Source organism: Hyperolius riggenbachi, chromosome 8 (genome assembly GCF_040937935.1).
Source record: "Hyperolius riggenbachi isolate aHypRig1 chromosome 8, aHypRig1.pri, whole genome shotgun sequence".
NCBI lineage: Eukaryota > Metazoa > Chordata > Amphibia > Anura > Hyperoliidae > Hyperolius > Hyperolius riggenbachi.
The window spans coordinates 225,633,065-225,658,501 of record NC_090653.1 but is presented as its reverse complement, the minus strand read 5'-3'; the positions used below and the strand labels follow the sequence as shown (position 1 = coordinate 225,658,501).

Below are 25,437 nucleotides of genomic sequence, written 5' to 3'. Positions count from 1 at the left end.
TTGTCTGCGGGGAAACACTGCGGATTTGCGGCCGTTTCTGCGACAGTGGAAACGGGCCCCAATACTTTTAGCCACCGCCCCTCAACAAGCATGCACATCAGGCGCCCTGACTGAAGTCAGACTGGATTAGCTGCATGCTTGATTCAGGTCTGATTCAACCACTACTGCAGCCAAAGAGAACAGGACTGCCAGTCAACTAGTATTGTTTAAAAGGAAACATCCATATCCCTCTCAGTTTAGGTTCCCTTTAAACAAAACAAACAAAAAGAAAAATCTGAACATTTCAGAGTGGCCTTTTATTGTGGACCGTCTAGGGTACACCTGTGCAATATCATGCTTCAGCTTATGCTAAATGGGAGCAAAACCAAGTGTGGCTTTTAGAGTTTTGATCAGTGTATACGGGCGAGTATAGACATTGATGGGGACAGTACCTAAAGTGTAATTCAGTATTAGCAGCAACGTATAACAGCAGTAATAACTGCCAAACAAAATGGAGGTTCTAGTCCTGTAAAAATGCTTTCACAAATTAAGCCAACCCACCAGAATCGTCAAGGTTCCCTCCTTAGGACTGGTCCACTCACACCAGCGTGCAAGCGGACAATTCATGCATAAAACTGGGTGAAACTGGGGTTCCAAACTTTTAAAATTAAGAGATGCAAAGGCGTGCGTTTCCTTTATTTAAAAAAGTACCCCAGTGGCTCCCGGTATAATTACTGTATTAAAAAATGAATAAGTCCGCTTGCATGCATACAATGAATTGCTGCAGCATTTTTTGGAGAACTAAGATCCTCCATTTTGTTTGGCAGTTTTTATTGTTGTGTGTTGTGCTTTGTAAAGCTCTGCGGAATATGTTGGCGCGACATAAATAAAAAAAATATATAATATTGATGTGCATTACACAGGGCTGTGGTCCAAAAATCCACTGACTCCGACTCCTCAGTTTAGGATTCCACCGACTCCGACTCCTCTAATTTGCATATTACAATTTTGTTGATTAAAAGTATGTAACATGAAATTCGTCTCTTAACTGCCAACGCTTAGGAATTTTACAAGACAACTGAAGTGAGAAGGATATGTAGACTACTATATTTATTCCCTTTAGACTAAAACTAGTCCTTGGTAAGAGTACTTGTAAAAGGTACAAACCGGAACAAAGAACATCTATCAGGCCCTAGGCAATGTAAGTGTGGGTACATGTAAGAATGATGTGCAGGTACTCTGCAGGGGAATGAGGAGATTGTAAACAGACAACACCTCTGTGTTCAATGTGCACAGCATTCTCAGTGGATTCCCTGCAGCTCTGTGGGGAGTGCATATGTAGAGTATAGTACTACTGTGTAACAAAGTAAACCTGAGACAGATGAAATTAAAGTTTTATACATACCTGGGGCTTCCTCCAGCCGCCTTCAGGATAATCAGTCATTCGTTGTCCTCCTCCACCACCTGGATCTTCTGCTATGAATGCAGGTACTTGAACCAGTCGGGTGTAGTGCGCATGCACACACTCCGCCGCCAGGAGCATACTACACCTGTGCAGCACTATTGCGCAGGTGCAGAATGTTCCTGGCTGTGGGAGCGGCATGCGGCCGGACAGCGCTGACTGGCTGAATTACCAGGACTCATAGCAGAAGATCCGGGTGGTGGAGGACAGCGAGGGACTGATTAGCCTGAAGGGGGCTGGAGGAAGCCCCAGGTATGTATAAAACTTTACTTTTCATCCGTCTCAGTTACCCTTTAATTTGTAGTCACCAAACCAAATGTTAACAACATATCAAATTATTTGATTTCATCAGCAAAGAGTACATTTGCATAAATCAGCATCAATGCAGAATTATTTCCATCTCATTGACCATCTCGATTAGTGACACAGCTACACATCAGGCTTTATTCTTACAGCATAGATGTTATTTAGTATATATATAAGAGATTCCTGTGTACACATCATATATACAGTCACAATCAGATATGTATATCTGACCTTAAAAATACGGGGACTGCTTTATTGAAGCAGCACAAGTAACTCATTTTGATTGGTTTATTTCATTTTTGTGGACTAAGCACAGCTATTACTGTATATATACACATTTTTAATGACTATTATCTGAGAAATAGAACATTTTATCATATTTTCTATTTTAATTACAGTTACAAATTCATTAGGAGTCGGAGCCGGTGCATTTTTCCCCGACTCCGACTCCAGGCACCCAAAATTGCCCGACTCCGACTCCACGACTCCACAGCCCTGGCATTACATTTCCCCGATTTATGTGGTCTGTGTAGGATTTGTTTAATCAAGGCTGTGGAGCGGGACCAACTTTTGGGTACCTGGAGTCGGTGGTTTCATAAATTGAGGAGTCTGAATGGAATGGTTTTTGTGCCGACTCCACAGCCCTGGTTTAAAAAAAAAAAAAAGAAAAAAAAAAAAAAGAAAAAGGGGGGTACTTAGAGTGCTGTACTCTTTGCAGGCAGCTCCCAAGCTAGGGACACATTGCACAACTAAGGGTATCCGGCCTCTTTCACAGTGCGACATTAAAGTCGCACATTACAAAATATTTCAACGTAGACTAACGCACAGCAATACTAAGGGTGCATACACACATCAGACCATAGTCTTTGGAAAATGAAAGATCACACCAATTTTACCCCCTTCCATGTAGTAGGAGAGCCATACCTACACAGTCTATTCTATGGAGCTGAACTCCCCATCAGACAGAAATCTTTGCAAGATGCTGCACACAAAGATGCTGTAGACATTCAACAGATCAGTATCTGCAACAGATCAGTATCTGCAAAAGATCCGTTCCTGCAAAATGCATTCATAGTCTATGAGATCTGCAGATCATCATACACACCTTGTTTAACAGACATTCATCTGCAGATCAGATCCACCAGGATGGATTTTCAGATCTGCAGATGATTGTCTGATCTGCAGATGAATGTCAGTTAAAACAAGGTGTGTATGATGATGATTTGCAGATCTCAGACTATGAATGCAATTTGCAGGAACGGATCTTTGGCAGGAACAGATCTTTTGCAGATACTGATCTTTTGTGTCTGTACAGCATCTTTGTGTGCAGCATCTTGCAAAGATTTCAGTCTGATGGGGAGTGCAGCTCCATAGAATAGACCAGTGAGGGCTAACCTTGGCACTCCAGCTGTGGTGAAACTACAAGTCCTATGAGGCATTGCAATACTCTGACAGCTCTAAGCATAGCTTGGGGAGGCAGAGGCATGATGGGATTTGTAGTTTTGTCACAGCTGGAGTGCCAAGGTTAGCCATCACTGGAATAGACTGTGTAGGTATGGCTCTCATACTACATGAAGGGTGGTAATATTGGTCTGTGATCTTTCATTTTCCAAAGACTATGGTCTGATGTGTGTACAGGGTCTAAGTCTGTGCGACATTCACAGTGCACACGTTGCGTTTGTGTGTAACGTGCAGCGTTATTAGAAAGTGCTGCATGCTGTGCGTTTGGCAATGAATCTGCTGCGTTGTACATGCTCAGTAATTCCCCCCCCCCCCCCCCCAAAAAAAAAAAAAAAACCTATGTACCGCATGCGCCGTTTTCATTCCAACACTGTGCGACAAAAACGGCGCACCAAGAGACAAATAAAGATAACATCCAAGTTAAAGTCTATATGCGTTGCGTTAGGGCCGCGTTGTGCGACCTTAACGTTGCACTGAAATGCAACATCCTACTGTGAAAGAGGCCTTAATGTTATTTTGGAGTGGGAAACCCATGGCATTCAGAAGTGCTGCTATTTGTCCATTCATACCTTGAGACTGACTTGCTGTGGAGAATGCTTCTCCATATTCTTTTGCACTTGTGTCGGTGTTTGGGTCTGCGTGAGATCAAGGTCATCGTCCTCATCTCTACCCTATTAAAAAAAAATAAAAAAAGATTATAATCCCAACCTTATCACCTTGACTGCAACACAGCTTTACGAAGGCAACCATTAACTATAGGATGTGCGACAGATCTAGCAAACAACTGATATCTTAAAGGGGAACTTCAGCCTAAACAAACATACTGTCATTAAGTTACATTAGTTATGTTAATTAGAATAGATAGGTAATATAATTTTTTACCCACCCTGTTTTAAAAGAACAGGCAAATGTTTGTGATTCATGGGGGCTGCCATCTTTGTCATGGGGGCAGCCATCTTTTTGGTTGAAAGGAGGTGACATGGAGCAGGAGACAGTTCCAACTGTCCTGTGTCCTGATAACCCCTCCCAGCTGCACACGCTAGGCTTCAAATGTCAAATTCAAAGTGTAAAAAAAAAAAAAAAAAAAAAAATTTGCACCAAAACAGCAGAACGAGAACAACAACATCAGAAATCCCATCATGCTTTGCACAGCATCAGGGGAAAAAAGCCCGGGCAGTTTTCTTCTGTGTAGCTAAAAAAATGAGGCTTGGATAAGAGAAACAAAGTTCTGATGCTGTGAAACTGTTAAAGAAACACCAGGCCTTTCCAGTGCTGCTGAGTCGATTTTTAGTCCGGATGTTCACTTTAACCACTTGAGGACCGCAGTGTTAAACCCCCCTAAAGACCAGGCCATTTTTAAATAAATAGGCCACTGCAGCTTTAAGGCCTTACTGCAAGGCCGCACGTCAGCCCACAAGCGATTCCCCCCTTTTTCTCCCCACTAACAGAGCTTTCTGTGGGTGGGGTCTGATCGCTCCACCAATGTTTTCTTATTTAAGTAAAATTGCCTATTTTTTTTAAATTCATTTTACATACCTCCCTCCCCCCGTCCGCCAATCACTGTGTCATTGGCTGTCATAGGTTTCAGCCTATGACAGCGGATCACCCCCGAGCCTACCAGGGGGACAGCCGTGTCACACCGCTGTCTCCAGTACACAGGAAGTCCCGGCTTAGCTTCCGATTGGAGGAAGCATACAGAGGCGGGAAAGAACACAGGCGGGGAACCGTGCAATGCAGGAGGTGGGGAGAGTCAATGAATGATAAGCGCAGGTAAATAGTAGGCTAGCGACAAGTAGATTGTTGCTAGCCTGGCAGTTTTTTTTTTTATTTATTTTTTTTTTTTAAAGGGGGACAGCAGAGCCCCCCGGGAGCTGGAGGCACAATAGAAGGACACGGAGGCATGTCATGTACACATAGAACATGCCTCCGTGTCCTATTAAGATTTGACCATCACACCTGGGTTCTCTTTAAGCCTTAAGGTCCGTACACACGCCGGACTGCAGGAAACGACGGGTCCGTCGTCACCTCCCGCTGGGCGGGCGTTCCAGCGACAGTCCGGCGTGTGTAGTCTGTCTGCAGACTAATACGGCTGTTTCTGAGCGATCCGCCCGGCGGATCGCTCAGGAGCAGCCGTATCAGTCTGCCGACAGACTGTACACACACCGGACTGTCTGCTGAAAACACGCCCAGCAGGAGGTGACGACGGACCCGCCGTTTCCTGCAGTCCGGCATGTGTACGGACCTTTAGACCTTGAACAAGCATGCAACAGATCAGGTGTTTGATATTTTTGCCAGATCTGACAAGATTAGCTGCATGTTTGTTTCTGGTGTGATTTAGACACTACTGCAGCCAAATAGATCAGCAGAGCTGCCAGGCAACTGGTATTGTTTAATGAGAGGGCTATGGAGGCTGCCTTATTTTTGTCCTTTTACAGTTGTCCTTTAAGACATTGTTAAATCCAGTCATTACCAAGGTCAAACTAGGATCAGACTCCTATGCACTAAGCAAGCTCAGCCAGTATTGGATGGTACTGAGTAGAAGCTTTTTTTTTTTTTTCCCTCCTCCCTCTTCTCTTCTTTGCTCTCTCTAGGATTTGAGAACTACCCCATTCCACTGCATACAAATCAGTGAGAGCATCCCCGATACCTGGGATGGCATGACTGGCTTGTGGATGAGAAGGAGAAATGGATACAAATCTAAGTCAAGGAGTAGTGAAGACCTGTCTTCAGTTTGCACCTGGCCCCTGGGTCTTCCTGACACAAAAGAAATGGAGGATGTAATGTACGGTATGTATACTTAAGACACATGTACACCATTTGTGTAGCACTTAATCCTTAGGGTAATAGAGCAGGGAACAAACGCTGTACAAACATACAGCTCAACTACAGACCGTGGAAGTGGAATAAGCTGGCACAGGTGCACAACTTTCAGGAGTTGGGCAAGTACGAGCACAATGAGCCGATTGCTCATTTGCGCCCTTCAGGATTCCAGTGGGACGGACGGAGCACTATACATTTGGAGGGGGGGGGGGGGATTTGGAACTGTAGATAGACTAAACAACCGTCCCAGCCAAAGACTATCTAGCAAGTGTACAATGTTTTAGGAATCAGCATTAGTATAAAATCCCTGCCAAACAGGATTTGAAAGCAGAGATACAAATTGCTTCTTATACTCCCAAGTGTGGCAGCACTAAATGACTTTTTTTGTTTTGGAATGAACAGCCCAGAAATGGTCTCCCAAAAGGCTGCTCTGAGCACACCAATATAATAGCAACACAATACAAGGTAATCATGGAATGTACATATAATGTGTTAAGCAGAATTAAGTGTGTAAATTTACTGCACAATGAGTAGAGTGTAATGCAATGACGTCATGTACTGCATTCTACTCTACTCACCGTGGGGGGGGGGGGGGATGGAATACCTTGGGCTTCCTCCAGCCTGATTGCTCAGTCATCGTCCTTAGTCGCCTTCTTTCACCTACAACTGGCCACGTAAAATCCTCCAGTCGGCCCATGCGCAGTCCAGCCAGGCACATTCTGCACCTGCACAGTAGTACTGTGTAGGCACAGAGCTCTCCCAGCGATGTGAACATGGCCGGACCACGCATGTGCAGTTGGCCCTAGACTGGAGGACTTTCCATGGCCAAATGTGGGGTGAAAAAAGCCCCAAGTAGGTATTTTTCTTTATAGCCCCCCCATCTAAGGTTCTCTTTAACGCTGTTTATTGCATACACCCCCATTTCACTGATCTTGGAAAGGGTACCTGATGGGCGGCAGATTCCCGACCGCTGCTGGGCCGACCCTTCTTCCTCTGAGACATCTCTCTTCAATCTGAAACAAAAGCTTTATTCATTCCACTGAACAAAAAGCAAAGATTTCTAAGCTACAAACTAATGTGCCACATCACAGCCTTCACCTTGGAAAACTGCATTCTTACTTTCCAAAGGTGTGAAATTACATACAATTTATCAGGGCTGTGGAGTAGGAGCAATTTGGGGTACCTGGAGTAGGGGTTGGAGGTTTCATAAGCTGAGGAGGAGTAGGATGTTTTTTGTACCGACTCCACAGCCCTGCAATTTATACAGGGCAGGTAGGGATTGTATCTTCTTGATGAACTATCAAGATTTAGGTGTACGCTTCAAATGCTGACAAATGGGGCCCAGCCATCACCATTGAAAGGTGCAGGGGGGGGGGGGGGGGGGAAGAAAAAAAAAAAAAAAACCACTACTCACTGGCGGCCACTGCAGTGTGAACCCTGCCTTGAGTTCCATTGCCAAACCATTTTGCAAAGCACTGGCGATTTACAAAAAAGCTGAAAAATCGCTAGTAAATTGCTCCAGTGTGAGAGAGGCCGTAAAGTATACTTTTTTTTTAAGTTAACTTTTACGTTTTTTGAAAGAGAACATATTACAACAGCATAATGCATACGTCAGAATATTCCATTGCATAAGTCAAGTAGTAATTTTAATTGAAAGTAATGCATTGGAATACTTATATGGTACAACAGTACAGTGCTGAAAGTTATTAACAGTAAAAATGACACTGGTATCATGGGACTGTTGAAGATGGAATCACCTACATCATGCTGCAGCAATAGAAGGAAAAGGAAGAAAGAGAAAGAAAAAGAAGAGTGACCGTCTCTGCCCAGGCCCGCCCACCTCCTATAACTCACTGTTTGAAAGCCCAATAGGGTCATATACATAGGCCCATATAGTTAGTGCTGCAATGTTCCCTTCCATACTCAGCAGGTGAGCTCCATAGCAGATTTCAGAAGTATAAAAAGTGTAACCGAGAAAGAGCGGGAAGTTTCGCGCCAACAAGATTTAAATTCAGCTGCAAAACAAAAAGGATAATGGCAGTTATTCTATGCCTCGCTTAGGTAATGGTATAGTAAAGCGCTGTTCGTATCAGGGCTGTGGAGTCGGAGTCGTGGAGTCGGGCAATTTTGGGTGCCTGGAGTCGGAGTCGGGGAAAAATGCACCGACTCCAACTCCTAATGAATTTGTAACTGTAATTAAAATAGAAAATATGATAAAATGTTCTATTTCTCAGATAAAAGTCATTAAAAATAATGTATATATATACAGTAATAGCTGTGCTTAGTCTACAAAAATGAAATAAACCAATCAAAATTAGTTACTTGTGCTGCTTCAATAAAGCAGTCCCCGTATTTTTAAAGTCAGATATACATATCTGATTGTGACTGTATATATGAAGTGTACACAGGAATCTCTTTTATACACTAAATAACATCTATGCTGTAAGTATAAAGCCTGATGTGTAGCCGTGTCACTAATAGAGATGGTCAACGAGATGGAAATAATTCTGCATTGATGCTGATTTATGCAAATGTATGCACTCCCTTTGCTGATGAAATCAAATAATTTGATATGTTATTAAAATTTGGTTTGGGGACTACAAATTAAAGGGAAACTGAGACGGATGAAAAGTAAAGTTTTATACATACCTGGGGCTTCCTCCAGCCCCCTTCAGGCTAATCAGTCCCTCACTGTCTTCCACCACCCGGATCTTCTGCTATGAGTCCTGGTAATTCAGCCAGTCAGCGCTGTCCGGCCGCATGCCGCTCCCACAGCCAGGAACATTCTGCACCTGCGCAATAGTGCTGCACAGGTGTAGTATGCTCCTGGCGGCGGAGTGTGTGCATGCGCACTACGCCTGACTGGCTCAAGTACCTGGACTCATAGCAGAAGATCCAGGTGGCGGAGGAGGACAACGAGGGACTGATTATCCTGAAGGCGGCTGGAGGAAGCCCCAGGTATGTATAAAACTTTAATTTCATCTGTCTCAGGTTTACTTTGTTACACAGTAGTACTATACTCTACATATGCACTCCCCACAGAGCTGCAGGGAATCCACTGAGAATGCTGTGCACATTGAACACAGAGGTGTTGTCTGTTTACAATCTCCTCATTCCCCTGCAGAGTACCTGCACATCATTCTTACATGTACCCACACTTACATTGCCTAGGGCCTGATAGATATTCTTTGTTCCGGTTTGTACCTTTTACAAGTACTCTTACCAAGGACTAGTTTTAGTCTAAAGGGAATAAATATAGTAGTCTACATATCCTTCTCACTTCAGTTGTCTTGTAAAATTCCTAAGCTTTGGCAGTTAAGAGACGTATTTCATGTTACATACTTTTAATCAACAAAATTGTAATATGCAAATTAGAGGAGTCGGAGTCGTGGAGTCGGAGGAATCCTAAACTGAGGAGTCGGTGGATTTTTGGACCGACTCCACAGCCCTGGTTCGTATAGCAGGCGATATATAAATCATTTCCACGCCAAAGAACAATAGTCTAACAGTGGAGTTAGCGGACTACATCACATTAAACTTGTAATACGCAGATTAAAGTACACGAGCAAGAAGACTACTCAAGTATCTACAGGGCTAAAGTATGTAGATGGAGCCATTGTTCCTGGAGGCAAAAAGAGAAAAATGGAAGATACTTATCCACAATTATTGATTAGCAGGTAGTGCCTCCAGCCAACGCATGGCTTCTACCGGATCAAAGAAAATGGTAGATTCCCCATCTTGAATGCGGAGTTTGGCAGGGAAGCATTGCATAATTATCTTTTTCTCATGCAGCTTGGTCTTTACAGCAACACAAAAAAGAAAAAAAAAAAAAAAAAAAAAAAAAAAAAAAAAGGAGTGCCTCAATTTCTGCGTTTCAGCAGTATTGTCCAGGAAAAGCACGAGGTGCGAGTTACCCAGTTGTAGATCCTTGAGGTTTCTAGCTGCAGCTAGGATAGCATCCCAGTCTTTGAAAATTAAGCAGGCGGAATAGGAGAGACCTAGGGTACTTCCCCGGGGGTCTTGGACGGGAGGGAATGCGGTGAGCCCTTTCAATGGCGAAAAAGGGGGGGGGGGGGGGGGGGGGGAGGTCTCTGCTGGCAATAGTTGTTTAAGTAGGTCTTCCACATACAGTGGGATATCATCGGTCTCTGAGCCCTCAGGAAGGCCTAACAGGCGCAAGTTGTTCCGCCGATTGCAGTTTTCAGCATCGACTGCCCTGTTCTCTAATTGGGATAAGCGCTTCTGTATAGCAGGGATAGCAATTCTGTGAGTTTGAACCAGGGCTGTGGAGTCGGAGTAATTTTGGGCACCCGGAGTCGTTGATTTCATAAACTGATGAGTCGGAGTCGGGAGTCGGATGGTTTTGGTACAAAATCCACAGCCCTGTTAAGTATTAGACTAAGGACTCGGAGTCGAAGCTATTTTGGGGAGTTGGGAGTCGTGGTTTCATAAACTGAGGAGTCGGAAGATTATTGTACCGACTCCACAGCCCTGGTTTGAACGGTATCCTCAGTATCTGAGACCCATCTCTCCAGCTCTTTCATTCTGTCACAGAGGTCCGACAGATCTTGGTGGAGAAGTCCAAATTTGGCTTCCATGTAATCCATTTTAGATGTAAGCGTGGATTGGCAAGCCTTGATTGCCTCCAAAAGCTCGGCAGTGTTCGGGAGCTGCAAGGCCTCCTCCACATGGCTTTCCATCTCGGCGGTCTCTCCTGACGGATCTTCGGTATGAGTGGCGATTTGGGCTGGTTGAGACAGAGGGTCGACTGTTGGATGAGCCCATGTCTGTTTTTCCCCCCTTTTCGCGCCTTTCCGTATGGAGTGTACCGGCGTAGAGGTCGTTGCGGACTCGAAGGGCCGGCAAGGTCATGCTGATCAGCAGCTAAGAAGTCTTCTCCGTCGGAAGGCGATCGCGGAGGCAAACACCAGGACTCTAGGGTGGTAGATAAGTCAATGTTGATAAAAAAAAGAGGGTAGATGGCACAGGATTCAATAAGCCGGGCAGTGGAGCTCCAGGAACACACAACCGCTCAGTACGCCATCTTGGCCACACCCCCGTAGAGTATACGTTAAAGGACAACTATAGCGAGAGGGATATGGAGGGTGACATTTGCTTTTAAACAATACCAGTTGCCTGGTTGAACCTCTGCTTCTAATACTTTTCGCCATAGACTCTGGGCAAGCATGCAGCAGATCAGGCGTTTCTAACATTGTCAGATCTGACAAGATTAGCTGCATGCTTGTCTCTGATGTTATTCAGACACTACCCACAGCACTACCAAATAGATCAGCAGGGCTTGCCAGAAAACTGGAATTGCTTAACCACCTCCAGATCGTGTTTGCTGTAGGGCGATCAGACTCCCCCCCCCCTTTTTCCCCACTAGGGGGGGGGGGAATGTCCTGCTGGGGGGGGTGTCTAAACGTCGCTCTGTGTGGCTGAGCGGGGGGGGGGGGGGGCGGCTCCTCAAAAAACCCCTCCACAGCACTTTTCCTTCCTCCCTATCCTTTGCTCCATAGGCGGCACAGGACGGCGATCCATCCTGTACCGCCTCTGATAGGCTTTAGCCTATCAGATGCCGGAGGTCGGGGATCGCCAATCTCCTTTACGCTGTAAACACCGGGTGATTTCTTCCCCGCGCAGTTACAATTAACCTGCGAGCCCCTCAGTCTTTCACCCTTATGTGTCTTAGGTTTTTGTTAATTTCATAGCTCACATTCTGTTATACATTCACCTAAAGGATTATTAGGAACACCGTACTAATACGGTGTTTGATCCCCTTTTGCCTTCAGAACTGCCTTAGGGCCCTTTTCCACTAGTGAACGCTAGCGATTGCTGAATCGCAATTACCGGCGATTCCCCAACGTTCGCGGCCGCGATTTTGCTATGCTATGCACTGCATAGCAAAATCGCGGCAAATATCGCTCCGCCGTGCGTTCCCAGCAAAAACGAATCGCAGTAGTGGAAATGACCTACCGCGGTTCCTATGTTAAAAAAGCAAACCGTAGCGATTGTAAAATCGCTAGCGGTTTGCGTTTTTGCGATTCAGCCAGCGCAAACACGCTGGTGGAAAAGGGCCCTTAATTCTATAAGGCATTGATTCAACAAGGTGCTGAAAGAATTCTTTAGAAACGCTGGACCATATTGATAGGCTAGCATCTTGCAGTTGGAGATTTGTGTGATACACATCCAGGGCACGAAGCTTCCGTTCCATCACATCCCAAAGATGCTCTATTGGGTGAAGATCTGGTGACTGTGGGGGCCACTTTAGTACAGTGAACTCATTGTCATATTCAAGAAACAAATTTGAAATTATTCGAGATTTGTGACATGGTGCATTATCCTGCTGGAAGTAGCAATCAGAGGATGGGTACATGGTAGTCATGAAGGGATGGACATGATCAGAAACAATGCTCAGGTAGCCCGTGGCATTTAAACAATGACCAATTGGCACTAAGGGGCCTAAAGTGTGCCAAGAAAACATCCCCCACACCATTACACCACCACCAGCCTGCACAGTGGTAACAAGGCATGGTAGATCCATGTTCTCATTCTGTTTATGCCAAATTCTGACTATCGAGACTCAGACCAGGGAACATTTTTACAGTCTTCAACTGTCCAATTTTGGTGAGCTTGTGCAAATTGTAGCCTCTTTTTCCCATTTGTAGTGGAGACGAGTGGTACCTGGTGGGGTCTCCTGCTGTTGGTTGTGCTTGTTGTGGCTTCACAATGCTTTGCTGCATACCTCAGTTGTAACAAGTGGTTATTTCAGTCAACGTTGCTCTTCTATCAGCTTGAATTAGACGGCCCATTCTCTGACCTCTAGCATCAACAAGGCATTTTCGCCTACAGGACTGCCGCATACTGGATGTGTTTCCCTATTCACACCATTCTTTGTAAACCCTAGAAATGGTTGTGCGTGAAAATCCCAGTAACTGAGCAGATTGTGAAATACTCAGCCGGTCCTTCTGGCACCAACAACCATGCTGTCTTGTCATTTCCACCTCACTTGATGGCGGCATGCAGCATGTATGTGACATCACACACATGCCCCTAGTACTATACATACCTCCCAACTTTTTTTTAGATGAAAAAGAGGGACACAAGCCACACCCCTGATCACATGTACCATAGAGATTTCATAAGAAAAATGTGTTGCTTTATAATTCAATCCAGTGGTCCTTTCTATCCCGGTTCATTTTCCTTCATATTAATATTTGAAAGTAAGAAATATATCAATTTAAAAGATGTGAATAAAGTTTAGTCCGGAAAGAGGGACAAATGAGGAAAGGAGGGACAGTTGGGCGCTATCTACTATATGTCTGTGATGGGCAACAGCACACAGGTTAAGTATAAATGTATGGACATTTACATTAGGTGGCAGCAACATAAGCAGAATCTCGAAACGGCCTGCAGTGCATGGCCAGCCGACAGATCTCTCTCTCCCTCCCCCCCTCGGATTCTGGTCGAATCTGCCCATCATCCCTAGATGTATGGACATCTTAAATTATCTTATAGCACATATATATATTCTCATTTTCTCACCCTGCCCTGGGAAACAGAGAGCAAGCAGAGACTTTCTCCAACCTATCAGTTACTTATACCAACACACTGAATTGGGGCGTCTGACTGGACAAATGGCGACGCATATAACACCACAGACTCCACCATTACTAACCTGCACAGCCGGAATCTGAAAGCAAACACAGCAGCCAATCACCGGCTCTGCTTTAACCCGCGCTGCGTCTCCTCACGATGATTCGACGCAGGAAAAATAATTATTGCGAGTGACTGGCTAGCTGATCAGCGAATGGGAAGCAGCGTCTCCAGAGCAGCCAATAGAGTTCCGGCACCGCCCTTCTGTGGCGCTGAACTGTTGTGTGTCTCTTAGGCGCCAGTCAGAGCAGCTTGGATGAAAGCTCCTCCCTCACACTCTCTCTACATACATAGATGGGAAGTTCGGATCTTTTCAATGATCCGGATGATTCGAATCGGATCATTGAAGAGATCCGGATCTTTGATCCGAATCTCGGATCATTTTACTATGGAAGCATTCGGGGGTGAAATGAATAGCAGGACAGGAGAAGAGGAGGAGGGGGGGGTGGACACATAGAGAAGGGGAGAAGATGGAAAGATGGACAGAGGAGGGACGAGCAGAGAGTAGAAATGTTTGTTAGCACACAATACCCACATGCTGCAATCACATGCTTTACATATATTTCACCTACATGTGCATCTGTACACTTTGCAAACGTCGCCTAGTGAAAGAAAGCATTCCCCAAAGCATTACCAGAAGATAAGTGCAGCTGTTTAGTGCCGAGTGCAGGAGGATCATATTGCCCTGCAATCACAGTGCCTGCAAAGTTACTGAGCTGTGCTGAGCCAAAAGCTTCCAATGTGTTCACTGCACAACTACGGAACAGACAGCCTGTAATGGGCAGCACGTTATAGCCAGTATGTGTGCTCTACACATATCTGGCAGTGGCACCCATGTCCCCTCTCTCTCATCTACCTGTCTCCCTGCAAGGCTGCCTCCCATACAACAGAGCGATCCATCTCAGCTCTGCTTCCAGGACCCAGCTGCCCGCTGAGAGGGGGCGTGTCGCTCCTGGCCCCGCCCCTTTTTCGATCCGATTCACTCATTTTGATGATTCGGATGATTCGACTCACAAAATAGATTCGGATCAAATATCCGAATCGTTCATGATCCGGACAGAACACTGGTGAAATGTTTTCCTGAGCCACCAATCTACCCAGTTTTTATTCTGTATTATTTAGCTTTGTGTGTATGTGGTGCACAAACCCTGCTTCACAATCAGAACCAAATCCATTTGTAACTCTTTCTGCCTCAGGTCTTCCTTTCTTTGTGTGATGTGATGATTTCAGTGGCGTAGCTAAGGAGCTGTGGGCCCCGGTGCCAGTTTGACAATGGGGCCCCCCCAAGCACTCTATACATAACAATTGATATGGCGCACCAAAACCTGCCAATGGCAACTACAGTGTCAGAGGTGCAAGAAAAGCATGGGAAACAGTTTCTTAAGGATTACCAGTATTCAAAGTATCTATGGAAGTCATTATTATGGGCACAGGACCAATAGAGAGCTAATACTGTAGTTGGGGGGAGGGCCCTTCGGGGCCCCTCTGGCCCAAGGGCCCCGATGCGGTCGCTACCTCTGCAACCCCTATTGCTACGCCCCTGGATGATTTAACTAAATGCGTATAACGGTGCATGCAAACACATCCTACTCTAACAATAAGCATATTCATGATGAATTATGTCAAATGAGATGAAAAGCTTACAGTGAATCTGAAGCTAGAAATGAAAAAAAAAACAACAACCCAGAGACTTACCTAAGGAGAGGGAAGGCTCTGGGTCCTATAAAACCTTCCCTACTCATCCCCTTGTTCCCCTGCAGGCAGTGGCGTAGCTAAGGAGCTGTGGGCCCCGATGCAAGTTTTACATTGGGGCCCCCCAAGCACTCTGTACATACCAATTGATATGGTGCACCAAAACCTGCCAATGGCAACTACAGTGTCAGAGGTGCAAGAAGGGGATGGGGATCAGTTTGTTAATGATTACCACTATTCAAAGTATCTATAGAAGTGATTATTATGAGCACAGGACCAATATAGAGTTAATACTGTGGTTGAGGGAGGGCCCCTCTGGCCCAAGGGCCCTGATGCGGTCGCAACCTCTGCAACCCCTATTGCTACGCCCCAACCTGCAGGTTCCTCCGTTTAAATCTCCTGCCCCAGGAGGCTTCTCCCGCGAGGAGGCTTCTCCTGTGAATGAGGATGCTCACGCATGCGCAGTATGGAGCAGCCTGTTTTCTGGAGCCAAGTGCTACCAAAGACTTCCGAAATAAATAAATAAGCCTACATGCAGCGTTAGAGTGCAGTCTCCGACCCATGGGTTAGAGACTGCTAACGGGGGAGCCAATGCAGGAACGATGGTACGAGGAGAGGAACAGGAAGGCTCTATTGGACCCAGAGCCTTCTGTCTCTTTAGGCAAGCCTGTTCCCCAGGATGCCACTGTCCTGTCCCCTCCATAAGATCACAATGTGGCTGGGTCTCGGACTTCTGCATATGAATGCTGCTCGTGATCGTGCTCCTTTGAGCTTGCGCAGTTCAAGTCTTTGTGAACTACACAAGCCCAGCACTCCCGGCCATGGGAGCATAATCCTGAGAGGTGCACTCGTGCATGTGCAGAAGCCCACAACCCAGCCAGGTGTCACATACTCACGGAGGGAACAGGGGCAGCCTGAAGAACTTCAGCGCTGGAACGGTTAGACTTCTAGGTGCTGGAAGAAGCCCCAGGTAAGTAAAGCTGCGCTCTTCTCTTTCAGCCCATGTTTCCTTTAACCACTTGATCACTGTGGGGTTTTTACTAGGGATGGGACGGCGAATCCACGAATCCCTCGAATATTAGGTAATATTCGAGATTCGTGGACTTGAATCCCGACGCCATTTTTCCGCTCGCCGAATCCTGACGCTGCATCGCCGCGCATCCGCTCGCAAGTGTCCTCTTCCCGCTCCCCGCAGCCTCCTCTGCTCGCCCCCCGCATAAATAAGAGGAAGCAGCCTCTCACCTCCAGCGTGGAGCCCAGAGCGGCAGACCTCCTACAGACTTTCGTATATTCAAAGCGCACTAGCTTAAAACCACTGAATAGGTCAGCGGCCTACCAGGAACTAGTCAGCGGCGGCCAGGACGCGTTGCAACAGAGGACTATTATCCAGCCCAGCTTGGCAAACGGGGGAGAGCCCGTAATCAAAACTCTATGCCCTTAAAACTACCAGTGACATGTGAGTGCAACCTTTAATAAAGTTTTTAGAATTAAACTGTATTACGCTATGAGAGGCTCTTGTTTGAGGTACATGGAAAACGACCTGGGCAAGTGAATCTGGAGTGTGTTGGTACTAATGGGACCAGGACCTGAGGTGCTGGGGTGACCTGGAGGTTTGCGCCGTGTTTGACCAGTCTGACAGTTGTCACATTGGAGTTGGTGAGTGCGCTTAATATTGGTGTTATCTGGTGGTGGACTAAAAGAAGCCTACAGCACCGACAAATGGACATTTAAATTGGGACTTTTCTGTGTCACATGTAATATATGCAAGGATGTGCGCTGAACTACATTTATAGACTCCTACAGACTTCCTTATTCCCCCTAGTGACCGGCTCTTACTACGCGTCATCAGTAAGAGCCGGTCCAGTGGCCACAAGGGGGAACTAGGAAGTAAAGGGAGAAGTCTGCCGCTCTGGGCTCCACGCTGATGCTGGAGGTGAGAGGCTGCTTCTCCTTATTTATGCAGGGGGGCGAGCGGAGGAGGCTGCGGGGGGAGGGAGGAGGATATGCTACCCCTCATACTGCAGCCCCTCATAGCCTGCTACTTATACAGAAGCCCCCCATAGCCTGCTACCTATACCGAATCCCCCCACAGCCTGCTACCTATACCAAATCCCCCCACAGCCAGCTACCTATACCAAATTCCCCCACAGCCAGCTACCTATACCAAATTCCCCCATAGCCAGCTACCTATACCAAATTCCCCCATAGCCAGCTACCTATACCAAATTCCCCCATAGCCAGCTACCTATACCAAATTCCCCCATAGCCAGCTACCTATACCAAATTCCCCCATAGCCAGCTACCTATACCAAATTCCCCCATAGCCAGCTACCTATACCAAATTCCCCCATAGCCAGCTACCTATACCAAATCCCCCCATAGCCAGCTACCTATACCAAATCCCCCCATAGCCAGCTACCTATACCAAATTCCCCCATAGCCAGCTACCTATACCAAATTCCCCCATAGCCAGCTACCTATACCAAATTCCCCCATAGCCAGCTACCTATACCAAATTCCCCCATAGCCAGCTACCTATACCAAATTCCCCCATAGCCAGCTACCTATACCAAATCCCCCCATAGCCAGCTACCTATACCAAATTCCCCCATAGCCAGCTACCTATACCAAATCCCCCCCATAGCCTGCTACCTATACCAAATCCCCCCATAGCCTGCTACCTATACTAAATCCCCCCATACTGAAGCCCCCCATAGCCTGCTACCTATATTGAAGCCCCCCATACTGAAGCCCCCCATAGCCTGCTACCTACACTGCAGCCCCTCATAGCCTACTACCTATACCGAAGCCCCCCATAGCCTGCTACCTATACCAAATCCCCCCATAGCCAGCTACCTATACCAAATCCCCCCATAGCCTGCTACCTATACCAAATCCCCCCATAGCCTGCTACCTATATTGAAGCCCCCCATACTGAAGCCCCCCATAGCCTGCTACCTACACTGCAGCCCCCCATAGCCTGCTACCTATACCGAAGCCCCCCATAGCCTGCTACCTATACCAAATCCCCCCATAGCCTGCTACCTATACCAAATCCCCCCATAGCCTGCTACCTATACCAAATCCCCCCATAGCCTGCTACCTATACCAAATCCCCCCATAGCCTGCTACCTATACCGAAGCCCCCCATAGCCTGCTACCTATTCCCCCCATAGCCTGCTACCTATACTGAATCCCCCCATAGCCTGCTACCTATACCAAATCCCCCCCATAGCCTGCTACCTATACCAAATCCCCCCATAGCCTGCTACCTATATTGAAGCCCCCCACACTGAAGCCCCCCATAGCCTGCTACCTACACTGCAGCCCCTTATAGCCTGCTACCTATACCGAAGCCCCCCATAGCCTGCTACCTATACCAAATCCCCCCATAGCCTGCTACCTATATCAAATCCCCCCATAGCCTGCTACCTATATCAAATCCCCCCATAGCCAGCTACCTATACCAAATCCCCCATAGCCTGCTACCTATATTGAAGCCCCCCATAGCCTGCTACCTATACTGAAGCCCCCATAGCCTGCTACCTATACTGAAGCCCCCCATAGCCTGCTAACTATACTGAAGCCCCCCATACTGAAGGCCCCTATACCCTGCTGCCTATAATGAAGGCCACTATACCCTGCAACCTATACTGAAGGCCCCTATACCCTGCTACCTATACTAAAGGCCCCTATACCCTGCTACCTATACTGAAGCCCCTCATAGCCTGCTACCTATACTGAAGCCCCCCTATACCCTGCTACCTATACTGAAGGTCCCTATACCCTGCTGCCTATACTGAAGGCCCCTATACCCTGCTGACTATACTGAAGGCCACTATACCCTGCTACCTATACTGAAGGCCCCTATACCCTGCTGCCTATAATGAAGGCCACTATACCCTGCAACCTATACTGAAGGCCCCTATACCCTGCTACCTATACTGAAGCCCCTCATAGCCTGCTACCTATACTGAAGGCCCCCTGCTGCCTATACTGAAGGCCACTATACCCTGCTACCTATAATGAAGGCCCCCTATACCCTGCTACCTATACTGAAGGTCCCTATACCCTGCTGCCTATACTGAAGGCCCCTATACCCTGCTGCCTATACTGAAGGCCTCTATACCCTCCTACCTATAATGAAGGCTCCTATACCCTGCTGCCTATAATGAAGGCCACTATACCCTGCTGCCTATAATGAAGGCCACTATACCCTGCAACCTATACTGAAGGCCCCTATACCTTGCTAGCTATACTGAAGACACCTTTACTTAGCTACCTATAGTGCGGGCATCTATGCCTGGGTACCTATACTGCAGGCAACTATTCCATAGATCGCACAATTCTTATGTGCAGGATTCGTTAGATTCGAGATTCGAAAGGTTCGAGATATTCGAGAACCTTTTTAGATTCGGATCCGGATTCGGATTCGAAGAAATTGTGGATTCGTCCCATCCCTAGTTTTTACCCTTTAGGACCAGAGCAATTTTCATCTTTCAGCGCTCCTCCCTTTCTTTAGTTAATAACTTAATCACTACTAATCACAACAAAATGATCTATATCTTTGTTTTTTCACAACCAATTAGGCTTTCTTTGGGAGGTGCATCATGCTAAGAAGTATTTTATTCTAAATGCATTTTAATGAGAATAATAAGAAAAAAAATGGAAAAATTCATTATTTCTCAGTTTTTGCTCATAAAATGTTCTTTTGTGGATAAAAGCCACACATTTTTCTGCCCATTTGTCCCGGTTATTGCAACATTTAAAATATTTCCATAGTATGGAGCTAATATTTTATTTGGAATTTTTTTTTCATTTTTGCGTCTATTTACAAGCCCATAATTTAACAATTAACAGTAATATACCCTCCTGACATACATATTATTATAAATGTTCAGTCCCTAAGGTAACTATTTATAATCCTTACTAAACTGTTTTGTTACTCTAAATACACCTGTCTGACACGGCAGCTGTCTTTGATAGGTTTTTGGGCTCCATATTAATAGAGTGCTTGGGGCCCCGTGTAAATACAACTTACAGTCCTGACAACAGCCATACGTGCCTGTTTATAAGAAGGTGGCAGTCTGCTAACAATTCAGAACTTCTCTGCTCACCATAGTCATAAAGGGGCTGTTTGATACTTTCCCCTTCATTGTTTGGGTGCCAAGTGTTTCGATCCTCTACCATAATTACCCTAAAGTAACAATCTGTAACAGTTGATTACATGTGAGAAATGGATCAGTTGGCAAATAAACACTGGCCATTTATTTGTATTGTAGTTTAGGATCACCTGTTTTAAGTACCCTGACCTAAGGGCTAAATTGTAGAATAGAGCCCATGCTGGGCTAGATTACTTCACATGCATGGTTGCGTCACATTGCATAATATCAGTGCCTACTGAGGCAGAAGCAGTGATTCGCATTGCATGCGGTATAGTGTGTCCCAATGCAGTAACACACTGCATGGAATGTATTAATAGTATGAAGTGCGTGTTTACATTGTCAGTGAGACATGCTTTCTTTGTACTATATGCCTCACTTTATGGTTGTACCGCAGCGCTAATGAGTGGTGCGAAGTTTTGGGACCGCTGCAGTGCAATGGTAGAATAATTGCATAGCAATAAAATGGAGCAAGTGCGGAAAGGGCATTAAAGTAGCCAATGTCCACCAAGTGGTGAAAAAGGTATTTGAAACAAGCAGTGTTGCTTACGGCGTTGTAATCTTACAAATTGGCAGTCACCATTTGGTTATCTATGAAGTGGTGTGGAATTTTATTGACCGTAATTGATGGTTATCAAGGAAATCCATGATACGGAGGCGCCAGGTTTATTTCACTGGATAAACAGATGTTCCACAATATTGCCTGAGGAAGCGGTGCAGCCGCGAAACGTGTTGCAAGTGGAGTTATTGTGGCTTATTTCGCAAGTTAGAAATGGTGTTTGAAATTACACAATTATTGTCTTAATTGCTGGAGGTACGTCCACCACTATCGCCATTTTAAACAGTTTTTAGATTTTTTTTTACTCTCATTGGCACCTCTGTATCATTGATTTCTATATCCTACATTATCCACCTTTGGTGGGGGGTGCATCCCTGTCTATCTCCTACGACAGAGAGCGACTTTTTTAGTGTGAATAGGATTGTGATCTCCATCTGCACGTCTTGTGGTCGCCTGTGTGGTGACCCACTTTTGTGAGTATATTTCAGTTACTACAATTTATTTATGTACTGCGTGTATATTAACTGTACCATCACCGACCCTGTATATGCCAAAAATAATTTTGGGTACAACCGCTGATGTACTTAGCAAAATAAAGAAATTCTGAATCTGATTCATAAAAAGGCTCTGTGTAATGTCCTTACTCGCTTAGTCTAAGGCCACTTGGTGGCACTAACGCACTGATTGTTTTTCCCCTAATGGAATTGGTGCATCTGAGAAAAACAAGATGTGATATTGGACTAGGGATGATCAGTGAGATGCAAAACATTCCCAGTTGATGCAGAATTATGCAAATATATGCAGCTTGAAAACAGGCCAATCAAAATACACCTTGGCCTTATTCGATTGGTCCATATTCAAGCTGTATAATTTTTCAATAAAAAAAATGTCATAATTCTGCATTAACTTATTTGCATATAATTTACCATCCCTACTGTGGACATGAATAAAAGATCTGATGTGGAGAAAACCCTGTAATTTTCTCTTGCTTACGCATATCTGAACTCAGGAACTCTTTTGCAGTTTCCATCACAAATGCAATTTCACCCATAACTTTGTTCAGACATCTGAAGCTTCTTTCAGGAGATATTCATCTATTTCAACTTTGAGTGTAAGTAACTGGCTGTAAAAGTTGACAGAACTGTTAACTTTGATCTGATTCTCTAAAATAAATACCTTCAAAGAGAGCACAGAGGCAGAAATAGCCATTTGGTGCCTGCAACATCTCTCGTAGGACCTTCGGGAACATCAGTGGGTGTGGGGTTATTTTCTTGAAATGCGGTTACAAAACATCAACAAATACATCCTCACGAGGTCAATAGTATTATAAATTCTAATTTGGAGTAGTACAAAATGCTTTTCAAGGTAATGATACTAGTTTGTTTAGGGCGTATGACCTTCATCGGGCCTGTAGCATAAAACACATTTTTTTTCCTCCTAGGACCAAGAGACAACCTCAAAGAGAGGCTTGGTTTAGTACCCAAAATGAATGTGGTGGACCATCTGAACCTACCTGATGAAATCCAGTACCATCTGACTGGCACTGCATGCATCTAGCCAAGAGAGCACTCTGTGATTGTCGATGTTTTGTAACTGCATTTGTGATCTTCATGAAGATTGACCGATTGAAGTGATTCAATTATTTTTAAACAAGGAATGTTTTTGTATTTTGTGCAAATAAAGATTTGAACTCTTTCTCGAATTGCTAAATATTATTGTGGTAGAAATTCACAGTCCTTGCTAAACTGTCAAGGCTTGTGTGGATGACAGAGTTGCAGGACACCTACAAATTCAGGTCTGATCACATAAAAATAAGCATGTGCTCAGAACCAATGTCACATTCCTGTTATAGTTTGTGCTAAAAATACATATTACATTTAAATAAACTTTTTTTTGTCAATCCTATATAATAATCTTCCTGTCCTGCGTCCTCCAGTGTCAGTGTGTCGTGCCTGGGGCACATGCGCATGGACTTCGGACAGCAGAGGGGGGACAGGCGTGCATGGACCTGTGAGCACGCACAGGCGTGTGTGGTTTGCGACCGTGCGCACGTTGCGAGGGAGGGGTGGTTGCAGCAGGGCAGGCCTTTGTACTACTAGTTAATATTATACACATAATCCTAAATCTCTGTCATGCACACAAACTGTAAAAGTCTCTAGGGTGTAGCGCAATATGCTCGCAGATTTATATACATTTGTAATGTCTGCTTACCTTTTGCCTTGAGAAAGGGTTCTCCCTCAAAAAATTGTCTTGACTGATGTTGGTTTTCAGCATAAGCCACTTTAAAATGGAGTATCAGTGAATTTGTTACTCCAAGCCCTACAATTATTAAGTGGCAGCCACCGTGCATTTTTGCCAATATTCCGGTTATTATCTCAACACGGATAATCATGTTTACTTTTTTTGTATGGCACTTCAGTTGAAACTGTTAACTGTCAGAGAGAAGCAGTTAACGGTGTTTTTTTGTTTGTGATACTGAATTCAGAACACATAATTAGTGAGATAATTCCTCATGTTATTAATCAAATCATGTGTTACCTTGGGTAGTGCTGCCTTTTGTTTCAGACACACAGATGTAGGTATTGCGGAATCCCCACAAGAACCAAAAACCATCCAAATTTTCATCTAGTCCAGGAAGTGCCCCGATATGCTTCTCTTTGTTTATCGCAGTCAAGCCACAAGCCCAGCTATTGAGGAGCTGCTCAGGACTCAAGATTTACACACAGCATTACTTTCATTATATACTACGCTGTATTTATTTTGGTTTCCTGAAGGCCAGAAACTCTGTGACAGCTTTTGCTTTTTGTGTTTAGTGTAACTTAAGATCCATCATCACTGATTTTGCATCAACAGGATGTGGCTTGATAGTGTGCTGGTTAAAGTGAACCAAGCACCAATTTTTAGCACCCAGTGCATCTCAATAGCACATTAAACATGCATGCCAACAATACGGCTCATTTAAAAAAAACAACTTAAATTTTACCTCTTCTTTTTACATGTAAAAGTTTAGCAGAGGCCCTTGGTATTCTACTTCCGAGGTCTGCCCGACCTCAGCAACATCAGGCACATTAGCAGAGAGCGTTAAAAAAAAATCTTTCATCAGCAGGAGGGTGAAAAGATTGGACACTGTGCTTCAAAGAGTTTACATAAGCCATAGATGTTATCTTCACCCCTTCCCCAGATAAATAATGGGCAGCTAGAAGGGGAGGGAGGAACATGGCAGCTGTTATAGCTGTTAGAAACCAGGACAAACTGCAGAAAAAAGTGGTGCTTGGTTCCCTTTAAGGAATAAATGTCAAACTCCAAATTTGGCCCTCAGAGCCATTATATTTGGCCCTCAAGTGGTTTTCCCATTTTGCATTATGTATGGCCCACTCTAGACCACCAGGGAAGCTATATTGGAGGTAAAGCCCTAGAACACCAGGGAAGCCATATGGCGAGGTAGGGGGAAAGCACTAAACACTATGGAAATGTATAGGAGGGGTAGGGGTCTCTAGACGCCAGGGAACTATATAGGGGAGGAAGGACCACTAGACACCAGGGAACTGTATAAGGGAGGAAGGTGGGCAGTAGATATAGAGGTTGGCCCGCCACTAGATCCCAGTGTACAATTTCGGCCCGTGACTAAGTCCCAGTGTACAGTTTAGGCCCACTTTGTATTTGAGTTTTACACCCCTGCTTTAAGGGCACCGCCTCTGACATAGGGGACCAGGATTTGAATCCTGGCTGAGGCTAGTGCCTATTCAGTAAGGATTCCTTGGGCAAGACTCCATAACACTGCAGGGGTTGCCTACTTAGTGCACTCTTAGGGGCTGCAGCTCTCAGGTCTGACAGGAAAAAAAGTGCTATACACATGTTAGCATTATTATTATAAAACTAACCAGTTAGTCACTTCTGCAAAGGACCTTAGTAATTGTTAATCTAAAATGTAATATTTGTATTTAGGGCCCGTTTCCACTGCTGCAGAAATCAGGCCAAATCCGCAGAGTTTCCCCGCAAGCAAATTGCGCAGGGAAACTCTGCCATAGGAGATAATGTTGCCGGCGTCTGAATCGCTTGCCTCAGTGATTCGGCCAACATTGCAGCATTTTTCTGTGCAGGCAGCAGCGAATCCCATAGCCGTGCATGGCACGGCTCCTGGGATGTCCCGTCGCGTGGGCCCTAAGTCTACTGTGTTCTTTGAAAAAGCTTCTTGAGCAAATTATATATAATTTTTTTTTAAAAGGGTAGACTTCCACGTAATTGATTTGATCAACATATATGCTGACATCCAATATGGCAGTACTCTGTTCTTTGACAACCAGCTCTTAAACAAGAGCCGTATCTGACTGTACCTCTCA

At 45.2% G+C, this 25,437-nt stretch overlaps 1 protein-coding gene across 5 annotated transcripts in view; it reads right to left on the bottom strand.

Annotated features, from left to right (window-relative positions):
- LOC137527603 (non-structural maintenance of chromosomes element 3 homolog) overlaps window positions 1-23,453 on the bottom strand; it is a 54,534-nt gene extending 31,081 nt beyond the window's left edge. For 2 of the 5 annotated variants that reach the window (XM_068248225.1, XM_068248230.1), the window contains exons 1-3: window positions 13,707-13,802; window positions 6,974-7,041; window positions 3,778-3,879 (exon numbers count right to left, since the gene is read on the bottom strand). In XM_068248225.1, the coding sequence (XP_068104326.1) occupies window positions 3,778-3,879; window positions 6,974-7,030 (159 nt within the window). In that variant the 5' untranslated portion in view covers window positions 7,031-7,041; window positions 13,707-13,802. Of the gene's footprint in view, window positions 1-3,777; window positions 3,880-6,973; window positions 7,042-7,882; window positions 7,959-13,573; window positions 13,665-13,706; window positions 13,803-23,308 lie in introns of those variants that run through there. The other 3 variants (XM_068248229.1, XM_068248226.1, XM_068248228.1) reach the window with 3 other exon arrangements.
- Between the last annotated feature and the right edge of the window lie 1,984 nt (window positions 23,454-25,437).